At 47.0% G+C, this 14851-nt stretch overlaps 1 protein-coding gene across 1 annotated transcript in view; it reads right to left on the bottom strand.

The window, feature by feature from the left end:
- Positions 1–13061, bottom strand: part of ELL (elongation factor RNA polymerase II) — a gene marked incomplete at its 5' end in the record, with an annotated part of 26109 nt that extends 13048 nt beyond the window's left edge. The window contains 5 exons of the mRNA XM_009866875.1: positions 872–996; positions 4008–4261; positions 7158–7321; positions 7612–7733; positions 13014–13061. Of these exons, the coding sequence (XP_009865177.1) occupies positions 872–996; positions 4008–4261; positions 7158–7321; positions 7612–7733; positions 13014–13061 (713 nt within the window). The remainder of the gene's footprint in view (positions 1–871; positions 997–4007; positions 4262–7157; positions 7322–7611; positions 7734–13013) is intronic.
- Between the last annotated feature and the right edge of the window lie 1790 nt (positions 13062–14851).

Genomic DNA, 14851 nt, shown 5'->3' with positions numbered 1-14851 from the left:
TTTCCCTCCTGCCTGCCAGTCAAGAGCTTCCAAGCTTGGAGGCTTTGCCTAAGGAAAAATATATCTGGAGGAAAAAAAGTCTTTAGCAACCCAGAGGGACAAAGCTTTCATCTCAACCGTTAAGGGCTATTTTCAGGAAGGAACATGACAACAGGTATCCCTGGGGCAGTGAGGATCGCGCTGCAGGGCAGCAGCACAACCGGCACGTGTTTTAAGGGACTCATCTCTACAGAATCACTTTGCAGTTTGGTTTTTTCATGCGTGCCTTAATCAAATCTTAAATCTTGCGGGGCGACTGTGGCGCTAACAGGATTTGGTGACACAAGAAAACTCGCTGTAAATGAGCATCCAAGTAATAGTACAGAAACGAAGCAGCAAAGTCTCCGGAGCAAACAGCTGGGGAGGAACAGGGACGTCCCCAGGAACGGAGCACGGACGTGGCTGCCTGGTAACGGCCCGCTCCTTGCCTTCAGCAAATACAGGAAGCCGTGGCCAAGAAGATATGGAAAAAGGAAAGGTGGGTTTAGCTGGACACACTTGCCTTAATCCATTCATCTCCCTGGATTTGAAGGCACCATTAACTTTTAACTCTTAACAGCTTTCGTTCCCCACCCAGGTTTTTTCCCCAGCTTTTGGGATAAAGGTTTAAAGGCAACCTGGGACACTCTGAAGAGCACATCCACTTTGATATTCAAGGTCAGTCGACTTCTACAGCTGCCTGGATGATAAATAGATTTACTTTACGTTAAAGGAAGTCAAACACTCAACTTACCGTAGTTCTACTGGCTTTGGTTACCCTGAATTATAGCAACTGACCTGGCCCAGCACTGTCAAGCTCCAGATGATATTACAGAGAAGAGGGGATAATTACCGAACAAGTATCCTCTTCAGCAACTGCTGATCTCCTTCAGAGTAGCCAGGCCAGTCCTTCTGCACTTCTTTGTATACACAGTCTTTCAGTGTGAAAGTGCTGTCCTTGGCACTCAAATTTGCCACCTGAAACAAAAGTAATTTATAGAAAAAAGCAACCTGTTAGGGTTTAATTTTCTTACTTGTTCTAACAAAAGAGACCTAAAATGTTGGCAAAAAAATCTCAACCGTCTAAGTGCTAGTTGGTGTCAGGGAACAAGGAGAAACTTTATACTTCATTTCCTAATTATTTAGACGATTTAATCAAACTCTGCCTTTTCTTTTGCCTTGTCATTGCAATAGTTTCATATGAATTTCCACAGCTTACCCAGTTTACTGGGAAACAAGTCCTGTCTAAACAAATTATTCAGCTCGGACAGTTTGGAATGGTACAACTCTGGTTCATGGAAATACCTGGAACTAAACTCTAATGGGAACACACCTGTCTGATAGCTAAACCGGTGCAGCTTATTAGCTGATAGCCGAACTCTCGTGGCGATAGCTTAGTTAACAATTGCCAGAAGATAATTTTCTCACTAACGCGCCAGCAAAACGGGCGATTAAGCGACTTTCTCAAGGAGCCGTGAAGAGAACACCTGGCAGGAAGAACGCAGTCGGGAGCCTGCGGATCGCAGGGGGTCACCGCGTTGGGATCATCTGCTGGGTTTCACAGAGGAGAACTTGTCCACTCCAGTGCAAGAACCAAACCTGTGATTATCAGCTTATAACCCAGGGCTTTACAGTAAAGCATTGCACCTCAATTAGCGCGGTACACTTGGAGGAGGAGCTTTTTGACATTTTCTTCAATTCTATCGCGTGGAGTTTCCCCACAAAACCCTGCCCGGTGCCTACACGGAGAGGAAAGGCTGCTGGAACCCGCAGAACTGGGTTAGAATGGAAACAACTTGTTAAGAGCTATCCTGCTTTAACCAGTCTTTCCACAGCTTGACTGAAAATTTAACTTCTTGCTGCTGGTGACACATCTGAAAACCAGAATGTCAGCACAAACCCCAATTAAAGCTTTCATAGGTACCACCTTAACGAACCCTTCTGAGGTGCTTGCAGAGCACTGCAAGGTTAGCAAGAAAAAGCTTTAACTCTGTTTCACAGACAGGAGAGGGAGGCAGAGGTGCCGAGCACCGTGCCCACGAGCAAAGCCAGCGACCACGTCCCAGACTGACGGCTGCAGCCGCTCGGCTCGCCGACTGCGTTACACTCGAAACGGGGAGATGCTTTTATCCAGCCAGCAGAGACACCGGGCAGCGGTGTAAGGATTAGAGTTCTCCACCATCCACTGCATTCAGGAGGATGGCTGTGCTTATGAATTTCTATTATCCACTAAGAGAGCCTGAGAAAAGCAAGTGAAGGAGTGGAAAGCCTTGAAGGAAGTGAAGATGCTGTCAATTCCTCTGCTTTTGCTTTAGGGAGACTACAGCCTAGTATTAAATTCATAGATTATTTCTTTTTTTAAAAGCAAAAAGCTGCAGAACTAATACAGCAAAGCTCTCCTGATAAGCGAAAAATAGAAAGCACAGTTATCAGTTTACATGACGAACACTTTGTTTTTCCTTTCAGTTCTGTCAGCTTTCCAAAACCCTGAGCCAAAATACAGGCAGAATTTGAGCTGTGTTTTACATTTAGATATCCCAGTAAACATGCCCAAGAGACAAAAGCAAAGCCAGGTTCTTTTTTAAGAAAAAACAACCTAAAAACTCTCTGATAATCTCTCCGGTTACTGCTTCTTTCTGCAGCAGGAGGAGACCCGCTGCTCGGCAAGGCTTGGAGCCCAGGCAGAAGAACAACAACTCTGATTTTCTCTGCGCAGCGGCTGGGAGCTGCTACCTCCTTGTTTTGCTGGTGCGGGACTCCGCAAGCTCCACCCCAGGCCTCCCAAAAATAGAAACCTTGCAAAATGAGGCAAAAAGGCCAGCAGGAACACGGAGTCCTACGAGAGATGCAAGAGCACAATGAAACCCACACCTAGACGTATTTAGACACGTCGCTTTAACGCAGCCTGTAATTTTTAGCTTATCTGTGTCTGCTTGGAAGCCCTGGTAGCGCTGAAAAGAGATTAAGCTTACGAGCAATACGTTTACAGCCAAATAATCAGCATTTAGCCCAAGCGGGCTGACACTGCCCAACGCACCGCTCTGCCTGCTGGGGGTTTGCGAGAGCATCGATAAAAGGTGATTATCAGAAACGACATTTCTAGTATTAAGCCTATTTGTAAGAATTCAAAAGGGTGCTCCGAAGAATTCTAGCGCTGCTGGAAAATTAAGGGCTACAAGGATTAAAAGCTACGGAAGGAGCAAGTTGTGCCAGCAATAGCTCAATATGACCTGCCCTGTACCCTCGGGCAAACTAACTCCTCGCTGTCTCCTTTTCAGCTTTAAAGAAAAAAACAAATAAAATAAATATCCAATACAGAAGGGGGCAGCTGCAGCATTTAAATAAACATCCACGCTGCGTTTTGCTCGGCGGGAGCAACAATGGTATTTACTGCAATTCCTAAAATGGCACCTTCAACGTGACTCAAAGTGTTAAGAACTGATTCAGCCTGGAGACAGCTTTCACACTTGACGTACGAGTAATACGCTTTGCAAGAAGCTGCATGATCTTCACACCTAACCAGCTGCACCTCTGAGCAGGGAAGGCACGGGTCTGAGCGGCCCGGAGAAGATGTAAAGCTCAGTGGAGATTGTTTTCCTTCACGTGGGAAACGTTAAGTGTATCAATACAGATTTCAATACGTGGACATAAGCGTTCCCTTATGTCTACGTTAATAAAAAGAGATTTATAGGTTATAACACGTCAGGTAATTCCACCCACGACCACGTAAAAGGCTTCCTCCTAAGCGACTGCTGGGGTGAACCAAAAATCATACAGCTTCATGTTTACACCTGAACGGAGACGTGCGCACGAGAGGCTTCTGCTATCTCGGGCAGAAGAGCACAACTTCTGCGGGACGCGGCCTTCAGGGAAATGCTCAGCTGCAGCGCCGAGATACACGCGTTACGCTCAGGCTGACACACAGGGTACGACCGCGCCGAGAAGACGCTGCCCTTTACCTAAGTCGTCGCCTTCATCAGGGTACAAACCTGCTGCAGAAGGTTGTCCAGCAAATCCTTGTCCTGCTGAGAAAGTCCATCCTTCTGCAATCTGAGAATAAGTTCAGGTTTCTTATAAGGCTTTAGTGCCAGTAAGTGCACAACCCTATCTTTGAAGGGTCTCTGAGAAATCGCACTATTGCCTCTCTTTATTGCACTGGCAAGGTTGACTGGCGTTGGGCGCTTCCTGGAGGGAACAGCATCGGAAGCTCCTGGTGCAGGTTTACGCACCTGAACCTTTTTGCCTAAAATGAGACGAGAACAGTGAACTGCAGCAGTCACCTTGCAAAGGCCAGTGGTCTGTCAACGCGCACGTGGAGTTCATGACGCCACCTCGAGTGCTCCAAGGGGACAACGAAGGACAAACACCACCAGCACACCCCATCCGCCGCCGGAACGAGCATCCCGTGAGCTTTATGATTCACGACAACCTCGTAACAAGTAAACAGCAACACTGAGCTCTGGAAATCTGAGTATTATTGGCCACAAGCTTACATAAAGCCCTCTTTGTTTGCCAGCTTTTCATTTATCCCAAGTGCACGTATCCCCATGGTTAATCTAACCATTCCCCCCCACCCCCCTCTTCCATGAGAAGAAACTTCTGCATTATTATGTAGAAGAGTCAAAATATGGAGTGGAAAGACCAGAACTGGTCAACGAGCGGCTCCCTGCTGCTGATCTCAGCAAAAACGCTCCTCCAGCAGATGTTTCTGCTTTCAGAACAATAGGAACTTTATGGGACTGGGTCTAACTCCCTTCCCCCCGCCGAGCCCCGGCACATGAATGGGGTCTAACGCCGAGACATTCGCCGATTCATTAGCGTGCTGGCTGTAGAATAACCCCTCTACGCTGTAGTAATAACTGCTTTGCCCTCTGATAACGTTGACGTGAGAACATGAAGCTGTTGCAAAAGCTCATCTCAAGCCCTCGCAGGCAGCTTCCTCATCTCCAACCCAAACGTGGCTCTTGCTTTCTGACAGCATTATACAAGAAGTCATTCTTCCCATTCCTCGTGAAAAACGCCTTTAACCAGAGCCCTCACACAAGTGCCACATCGCCTACTAGAGTGTGAATCAAAGAATTTTACTATTTTGAATGCAGAAACAGCTCATGAGGGCAGGTTGCTGCTACCAAAGGCAAAACCAGCACATTGCAAAGGTTCCAAGGTCTTAAAACGTGGAGATGCAATCGATAACCCCTCCGGTTCAAGAAAGTGACCTTCACCAGGACAAACAACATCCAGCATTTACTGCAAGAAGTCTGGAGGTTGATTTCAGCATAGCAATTCCCCACTGCTAGGAAGCAGTGTTTTCAACTGAGTCATCTGAAGATATTGGCGATTGTCTGCAGTGTTTGTTTTACTGAAATGCAGATTGCGTAACTGAGTCCCCATTTCCTGGCTTTTTATTACGCACCACGATGATGCAAGTAAGTACAGCCCATGGTAGGCAGGGCTGAGCTAAGGCGAGAGGGAGAAAAACAGCAATTCACACGTTAACCTGAAATTCAGAGGTCAACTGGGCTTCAATTCCAGAAATGGGACCAGCGAAGATGCGTCCCCTTTCCAGAACTCCCTTAACTCTCGCCAGGTCATGAACAGCAAAAAGCACGTTGGGACGTTTCCACTTAAGGCTGGAGCCAAAATGTGCAATGATAGGAAAAGAAAAAAAAACACCTAAGTTAAGCCAGAACATGAAGTCTTTCAAAATATTTACCCATGTGGGTATACATGGATGTACACACACCCCTACTTAGTGTCTATCTCAGCAGACACAGCCCCCTGCAGACCCGTCGGCTATCTATTTCCACAGACATTTGTTCAAGCGTTGGTGCACATCTATAGTGTTCTGCTGGTGTCCGATTTCAACATTTCATATAAACTCTCCCACATCTGAGCTGCCTGGAATGACTCCACTGACGTTTAAGTGCTGAGCTCCGTGTTCTCACGGAAATGTGAGAGCCAGCCTGCTCCCTCCAGACCAGTCCGTGAGTGAATCAGCTGATGGTGCTGGCACAACAAAGACGTGCGTATCCCACCGGAGAACTGTCCTTGCCCAGGTTCTTCCCTCCTGGACCAGAGCTCTCCTCCCCTCTTAAACGCTGACATCCTATAGATGCAGCACGCACTCCACTCCGCTGCTTTTTACGTAGCTGTAGCTCCATTTCGGAGCTGTAAATGTTTCAGTGAGAGTATTTTTAAATCAAAAAGTTTTGCCCTATCTTTCCGGGAAGCAATTTGCTTTGAGAATCGTCTCCCTCACGAGCCCAAACAATTTCAGCCACTTACTGTAATGTTCTCAAGTAGAAGCTAAACAAAATAATCTTCTAGTCTACAGGAAATCGATGCATTTCCTTCCTGATTACTATCTTATTTCTCAGCTTTGAGCATTTGGCTGATAAAACAATGAGTCAGGGGCAGTTCTACATTTTGCGACTCACCATTCTCATCACAGACATCCTCCGAGAAGAAACTGGCTACAGACCACATGGGCTGCAGAAAAAACAGCTGGCTCAAAAAAAATAATTTAAAAAACCCAAACAAATCCAAGCCCAAACCTGCTTTCTGGTTAATATTTGTGCCCTGAGTTTGTGACGAGACTGAGGTTAAGCAGAGATCTGAGCCCAAAGCCAGGTCTCTGCAGGCTCCTTCTGGAGCCCACTGATGTTTGCCACTGCTTGGATCTTTTCCCCTAAGATTCTCCTTTCGTTGTCACAATAAGATGGTTTAAGGCTGCTTGGGTCTCTTGTTTATTGAGACAAGCGCTCTACCCGCATCCTCGAGGCCTCAAGGCCAGGCACACACCAGCTGTGTGACAACAGGGCCGGGACGTTTTAGCCGACTTCGCCAGGAGCGCGGGCACTTCTGACGGATCAGCAGCGCGCTCTCGGCATCACCGTGTGACAACTAACGCCAGAGAGCGAGGTGCCCGCGGGCAAGCAGCCCTCAGGGGCCACGCAAACACCACCACACGTGTTCCAGAGCAGAGATGGAAGCCGTGAGGAAGTCCCAACGCAAGGAGAGCAGCACCCTAGTCAACCAGACACCCGTAAGGAGCTACCAGGTTCACGGTCAAGCAAACAAACGTCAGCATTTGACTTTGGAAGACAGCCAAGAGCCCCCCAAACCGGGCTGCTGCTTACCTACGTATCTCCCCCCAGGTTTAATGACTATGGCGCTCCGGCTGCGAGTCTCCTCCTCGGCCTGTGCCATGCTTTGCCTCGCCTTCTGGTAGGAATCGTCAGTAGCACACACCGTGATTTTATCCTGTATGCTTCCAAGGCAATCCAAATGGATGTTGCCATTGCTGCAAAAGAAACGCAAGGGAAAAAGATACTCCCAACACTGCCAAGAGGCACAGCTGGGGAATAACTGAGGTTGCATTATCTCAGCAATAAGAAGAGACAGAAAGAAGCCGAGAGGCAAATAGATTCTTCCGTCAGTGCCTCTTTACCCAAATAGACACGTGCAAATGGGTTAGAAAGACTCTAAAAAGGAAGAACATGTATTAAGTTTTCTTCAAGTTTGTTAGGGAAATGATTCTACAGAAGAATATATCTAAAAAAAGGCCAGATTTTGTTTTGCTGCACCACTCACCTCGAGACATACTGCTGGATGCAGTCAAAACTCCCTTGAGGGCTGTCCTTGCCGATATTTGAAAGGTAAAACGTGAAAGTCCGCACTTCTGTAGGTCGATCAGGCCTTGGAATCGCGATGTGCTGTTTGGAAGGAGAAAAAATATTGGTCACTTGGGTAGCCCACGCTAAGACAACATTCGATTTCCCCGCAGTCGCTTTCAGGCGTCTTGCAACGCGCTGTGAGCACAGCACGCGGGTTACTGCACGGGAGACTGGGAAGAGCAAGAAGCCACAAGGATTCTAATTCGCCAAACGATGTGCCCTGGGAAGAGAAGGGAACAGAGGGAGACAGATGTGAAGAACAGCTAAAAAGCCAGCTACGCCTGTGACAGAACAGAGATCCGAGCTGGCGGCTTGCGGCCTTTCCAAAGTGGAGCCCGCAATAATCTTGTTCTAGGAATCTGACCCAAATTCTATTGATTCAGGCTCGAAACAGACTTGCTACCAACTGTTTATATTCAATTTAAAGCACCTGAGACTCGTTTCTTTAGAATTAGTGATCCAGCACTAAACATAGCAACAAGCCGGGTCACTAGGTAGCATGCTTATTCTTTTTTAAGAGATTATAATTCCATAACGAGATTTCATGGCTCACAGTAGAGTGTGATGCTGCTGCTAAATTAAATATTTAATCAAGCATTAAGTGTGCTCCGCAGACGACTCCACAGCAATCCGCGGCATTTTTCTCCCCCCCAGCCATTCATTTTTCAAAGGGGAAAGTGTTTCCCCTCCCTCTGCCTTCAAGATCCAACATAAATCTCAGCATGTGAGCTCTACTACCGCATCAATATTTGATAATTAAGATGGCTCCCAGGAAAAGGAGACAGAAGGAACGGCAGCTTCGACCTATTTTAAGGGTACGCTCCACCGCACGGATTTATATTTACCCAGATTGCCACGCGTACGCACAAAATCCATACGCCCAGCAAACCACCTCGTGGCAGCCACACCCGCCAACCCCCCCCGGGGCAGCCACATCTGCCTGCGCTCCGCGGGAGATCGCTGCCGGCACAGGAGGGTTTCGAGGTGGTTTCCCTTTGACCTCACACATTCTGCAGCAGCTGGAAACTCACTCTGCTCAACCGCGGGGACACTTCGCAGAAGCGGCACGAAACTCTCGCGTGAGCGTTTTCCTAAAGCCCGGCTCTCCTCCCGCCAGCCCTCGAGACACCTCGTGAAACAGCGAGCTGAGAAACCCAGAATGTTTTTTACAGAAGGACAAAATTCTCCCCCACTCAGTCCCGAGATCCACATCCAAAGCTACTCAGAGCAAATCTGGGGGCGACACGGGCGGCCCCGAGGCCGGTTATCTCACCGGCCAAACACACACCCCAGCCCTGAGCCCTTAATCTGTCCCAGCACCCTCCGCCCCCACCCATCACCCAGGACGAGCAAAATTCTCTTCTGCTTTTAAAAGAAGAGCCGAGAACGTCAAAGTTACTTCAACAGCAGATAGTGGGTATTTTCACAGCCGGCGCCGTTAATTCGCCAGGAATGGGGCGAGGGGGGTAAATGTGCAGCTTCTCGCGGGTAAAATCAAACCCGGAGGATGCAACCAAATCGCACATTCACCCCAAAATAATTTGCTTCTGGCTCCTCGATTACTTTTGTAAAAAACCAGCTGCTCCGCGAGCCCCGGCTCTGGCACTTTTGTCGAGTTTCTGCAGCTTCTTCAAAGCAAGGCAGGAGCGAGAGAGTCCCTTTGGCGTTCAACGTCGCTCGATTCAGTACTGAAAAGTGTCGCGCGTGCAAACTGGCCGTTATCTAGGAATTATTTTTAGCTGAAACAGAAGGTTTCTCAAGCCACCAAATCAGCACGGTAACTGCTTTGAGGGAGCCCTAATTTGGGTGTCGAGTATTGCACCAGTAACCACAGACAACTCAAAAATAGCTCAGTACAGATGTGACTTCTGGTTGAGGGGTTTTGGGTTTTTTTTTCCTTTCAAGTAATATTCATCTGTGTACAGCTCACTCTGAACAGCAATTTCACCTTCCTCTATTAATACCAGCACAAAGCTCATCCCAAGAAACTGGGGGAAAAAACGTCATATTTTCCAATCACGTAAAAGTTAAGACGTCTTGTTCCTAACAGTCGTATTCAAGCTGCGTGAACACACGTGTGTTTGGCACCTGGAAGGTTTTTTTTTTTCCTCCCCAGTTCAGTTCTTTCCTTACTCCTCCTCGCAGCGAACACCTGCAAATTGGACCCAAAGCTCTAATTCTGCAGATGCTTTTACCAGAATAGAAGCATCTTCAGTGTCTTTTTCTACAGTTCTGCAGCCACCGTTCCTAATGCTTTGGTACCCAAGCTCTTAAATTCTATTTACACAGACACTGAAATAAGAAAAATGCTCAAGATTCGAAGTGAACTTCAACTATCCTAGAAAAACCAGTTTGTGATGAAAAACAGCCAAGCGCTGCTTTTAAGGAATACGCCGACAGTCCCACTTTAGCATCTCAAAGCAGAGTAACCTCGCTACAACCTGGCTGCTACTACCAAAATTAAGATTATTACACAGATTACGGCACTGAAAAAGCCATTAACAAGACCAGAATCGCTGCAAGGAAATGCATCCCAAGGCAGCGATCATTTATAGTGCCCAATTTATCAAAACTCTTGTGGGATTCGATCCAGACCAGGATCCACGCAGGAGGTTTCAGTCCCGGCTGCTTTATTTTAGGCTGGAACCACCGACTCCTCCTTTGGGCACCCGGGTGACAGAGCTGCTGCCTCGCCGAGCCGGGGTTTTGCTCCTGCCCAATTCCCTTCTCTAGTTAATTAAAGTATTCAACATGAAAGTTGTTTTCTGTGTGTTAGGAGCTGAGAGTATCCTTGACAGCAGTCATTAGACTCACACTGGGAATAGGTAAAAAACACAACAATAATAAAGGACAGACATGGACACAGTCATTTAAAGGCTTCTAGAAAATTAAGGAAGCAGCAGCTTGTTTCAAACTCTTATGTTCTGCCTCTCCCAGTGATCAAGAACTTTTGAGTTTTTCCTTTTTGCAAGAGGGATATTGACACAGAAAAGTCACATTATTAAAATCTCCCGTCGCCGGACACTGCTTTAAATCCCACTCCGACACTTGTGCTGCGAACCAAACCCACCGCCCTCAGAAGTTAACGGGAAATCTTCTCCATAGCAACACTTAGGAGGAAGCGAAACAGGCAGGCGACAAACGGGGGAACGAAGGTAGAGTGGAAGAAAGAGTATTCCAAAAATAAATAGCGAAATAAATACGCTTTAACGTCAACGAGCCCAATTTGAGGATTCAGCTTTCCAAAATCATCTTCGCAGTCCCACTGCCAGGGCCTCACCAGGGAGCGTTTCAGACCCCGCTGGTCCCTCAGAGCAGGGCACAACTGTGACGCGTCCGAGCGCTGCGCTTCCAACCAGGTCGTTACGCAGCCGCCAGCTTCTCGTCATACCCAGTGAAAATCATAATAAAAGGACAAAGAGCTCTTTCTGTCTGCCCGAATTGAACCGGATGTCGCTTTCTTCAAAGCCCTACCTTCGGCCTTTACTCGCCGGGCAATTAATGAACGAGCCGAGGAGGAGGCGAGCAGAGGCCAGCGCCGAGCTGCCAGCACCCTGTGCCCCATGCCCGGCGCCGGGCTTCAGTCTACCCGTGGCACTGTTGGACACAATCGTGGCGCTTCGCTCCTTTTTGCGTCCGACCCGGCCGGGAATTACAGGTGACTGGCAGCTCTTTCATCAAAAAGCTCTTCTCCGGGACTTGAGAGCTCAAATACAATTAAGGGCATGAAATATTTATTTTTAATTTTTATAGGGAATCACGTAACTTTATCATATTTTCAATTTTAGGTAAGAAACTGTCAAATTTTAAAATAAGGTCTTTTAAAACTTATTACAAGGAACTACATCCTTTTAAAATAATTTTCTTTTGGTTAACCTGAAAATGCCCAGATCCGCGCCGAGGAGAGCGCAGCAGCTGAGGCCAGGGGAGTGTTTCAAGCGGCTTTGATTCATTTTGCCCCATTTCCTTCGAGGACTAAGGTTAAATAAGAGGCATTTCCACAACTTAAGCAGCTTTGCAGGACGAGTTCGCCGTGGATCCTCACAAGGCCCTCTCCCAAGAAAGCATCTGCAGCCTTTTCTCCTTTATTACACGCAAAGTCATTTGCAACAGCTCACCCACCCTTCAGAGTTTTCCTTCGGATTTTGCCAAACTTCAGCTGCAGATTTTTATCGGAGCTTTCATGCCGAGCTTTCTGGGAAGGTTTGATCATAAACAAAGTACAAAAAACCTGGAAATTGCTCCTTTCTTTATTTCCCAGGACAAAAAGGGTTGTATTTTTCTTCTTAACTTAGAATAACAATCACATCTTTCCTGCTACGCTTTGTGGGAGTACTAAGTACCACTAGTGAGGCTAATACCGCCAGATAACCTATGGGCAAGGAGAAAGCTGCTGGACCTCACTGCCTACTTAGAATTCAAGCCTTTTTGAAAGTTTTACTGTGCCACCACAATAGAATTAAAAAGTTACTTACATAGGAGTTCAGATTCTTGGGCAGGGAAAAAAAAAATAAATCAGAAATTCCCCTTTCTTACGCAGAGCACCAAAGTAAAACACACAACTTGTTGTATCTAAAAGGTATGTCAAATGACATTTTTCAAGTTCATGCAAGAGCTGCTTTGCTTTACCAGAACCACTGCCAATTCCATCTCAGCGTTGTCAGTAACTGGCGTGACAGCCGGTTTCAAGCGTCTATAAATATCTTGGAGGAGTTCAGTCATCGGAACAGAAATTAAAGAAATAAAACTCTTAAACATATATAAAAAAAAAAAACCCAAACCACTCTTGGTACTCACAGAAACTGCCCCGTTGTTCAGAGGGGGACATCAACTAAAGCTTCAGGACCTCTGCAGCAGCCTCCAAGTGCTCCTGCTGGCAATACCTGGTACCTGGGGAGTTGTGCACCGAGTCTACCGGGCTCAGCCCAGCGTTCCTTCGGGACACGGGGAGTTTCCAGGGATCGATCGCCGCCCCCAGCTCCCCACTGCCACCAGCCAACTGCCCTGCTCCCACCCCACGGCTCGGTCTTAAAAACCTGCATTTCCCCACCTGCAACGCTCTGGATTGAGGAAGGTGAGCAAAGCACCTCGCTGTGGTGTGAGGAAGGTTAGAAAATAAAGAGACAAAAAGTGTTTATAGGGAAATAATCCACGAGGTAACAAGCAAAGACTCTTTCCTGGGCCACAGCTGAACTTCAGAGCTCTGAGAAATCAGTTTTTTGAACTGGAATAGACAGACAGGCAGAACAAACACCTCACTCAGATTAATTGGACAAAGCCAGTAAAGAACTTTCCAACGCAGCCCACATGCAAACTTACCCCTTGGCTTCCTTGAAACTGGATTACCGGCTTTGATGTCACAGCATCCTACAAAAACAAGTGGGGAAAAAAAAGAAAAAGATTACCTTAGAGAAATTGAAAGCGCCACCATTCCCTGCCAGAAAACACTCAGCTTGATTTTTCACCTGGGCTTTTTTTTCCAAGGGAGGAGGTTCAGGGAAATACGTAGAACTCAAAGTGAGAAAATTCAAAGTGATTCTACCCAGGAAAGGGATGAAACCCTAATATCACCCCTGGTTAAACAACTCCCTTCTCGGGAGCCATTAACCCAAACTTTAGAAAAAGATCAGCTCCGAGACGACACCCGACGGGTCACGCTTAGTCCTCCCCGACGCCACATTTCGGGTTCAGAATAGTTTTTAGCTCCGTCTCTTCTGCGCTTATGTCAGTTTTGAGTTAAACAGAAGATACTTGAGGGGAAAACTTATGACAGTCCTAGGTCTGAGAACACGCTTGGCAAATTTTTTCCAACAGAAAGCTGGCAATTCATCGGAAAAAGCAAACTGCAACCGCGTTGCAAAACCCTGTTGTTACGTTGCCCATTTCAACAATCGGCCTCTTCCTCCGCACGGATTTGCTCCCGTTTGAAGAAGTTGCAGCCCTGCTGGCCCTGCACCCCTGCAATCTGCTCAGGACACCAACACCATCACATTTCAGCTTTTTTTTGTTATGCCCCGCGATCGTGCTTTTCACTTTTGCTGTGATTCAACCTCTTACCTGAGGTTTCAGCTATAGGGAAAGTCACAGAAGCACAGATTCACGCAATCCAAGCCACTCAAAGCTTTAAATCTCTGGAGAATTGTGGCTGTGTTGCTTTTCTTTCCCGAGTCACAGAGAGCGTTCCAAGACACACCTAAGGACACCCTCCCGCGCCATGGGAGCTGCGCTCCTCGGGGTGAGGATCCCCTGGTGAAGCCTTCCAAAGGGGCAGAAGAAATTACAAATGGGTGGAAACGTCATTTAAGAGCGAACATGTTATCAGAGATATGGGAAAACCGCCAAGAAGAGTCTAGGAGACAGAGTCCAAAGGGTGCCTCTGCACTGTCCCTCTCGGCGTAACGGTTGTCGTGTCTCCGCACAATATAAAGAATCATGTTGACAGAACCACGGAGCAGCACAAGAGTTAACGCTTTGAGAGCCCATTAAATTTATCATCTCCTGTAAAACCTTTCCAAGCGCTTACAGCCCAGGAGTGAAGAACCCTGAGCTGCAAAACGCTGACATTAACAAAAAAAAAGAAAACATCACTAGCATGAAATTATCCTCCCAGCACGGACGAACAAGCTCATACCAAGACCGAGTCTTCCGAGCCCATCCAATACGATTTACCAGATCCGCATCACCCCGAGACTGTTGCGAGATATTTATGGCTGTGAGTAAAGCAAGAGTATGCTGAAAGCTGACAGCACTCGCTCCGTGTTGTACGGCAAGTTTTATTAGACCCGAGACAACCTTTATAAAGACACAATAAACAACATCTTGCTCTTCGTACAGAGATTCCTTGAGCGCCACGACACTGCATACCACAGCGCGCTGTTCATACGCGGCCTGGCCAGCTTTTTGTTCACGGTGTCAGCATGTACTGTGCGGCGTGTCCAGAAATTCAGAGGAACAGACTTGAGCAAACAAGCACTCGAAGCATTAAGAAAATCTGGATTTTTTTTTTTTTTTAAGAAATAATAATTAAAAAAAATAATCTCAATGTGGATCTTGTAAAGCAAGTTACAGATTCGTGAGGTCCCGCAATTTATTCTGGAAAATTACTTGAGTGGGATAAAAAGGCAATACGAAGCATGTAAGTAGAGCAACAAGGCAGT

This window comes from Apaloderma vittatum, unplaced genomic scaffold (genome assembly GCF_000703405.1).
Source record: "Apaloderma vittatum isolate BGI_N311 unplaced genomic scaffold, ASM70340v1 scaffold35533, whole genome shotgun sequence".
NCBI lineage: Eukaryota > Metazoa > Chordata > Aves > Trogoniformes > Trogonidae > Apaloderma > Apaloderma vittatum.
The sequence above is the reverse complement of the archived record's forward strand: the minus strand, read 5'-3'. Positions and strand labels throughout refer to the sequence as shown.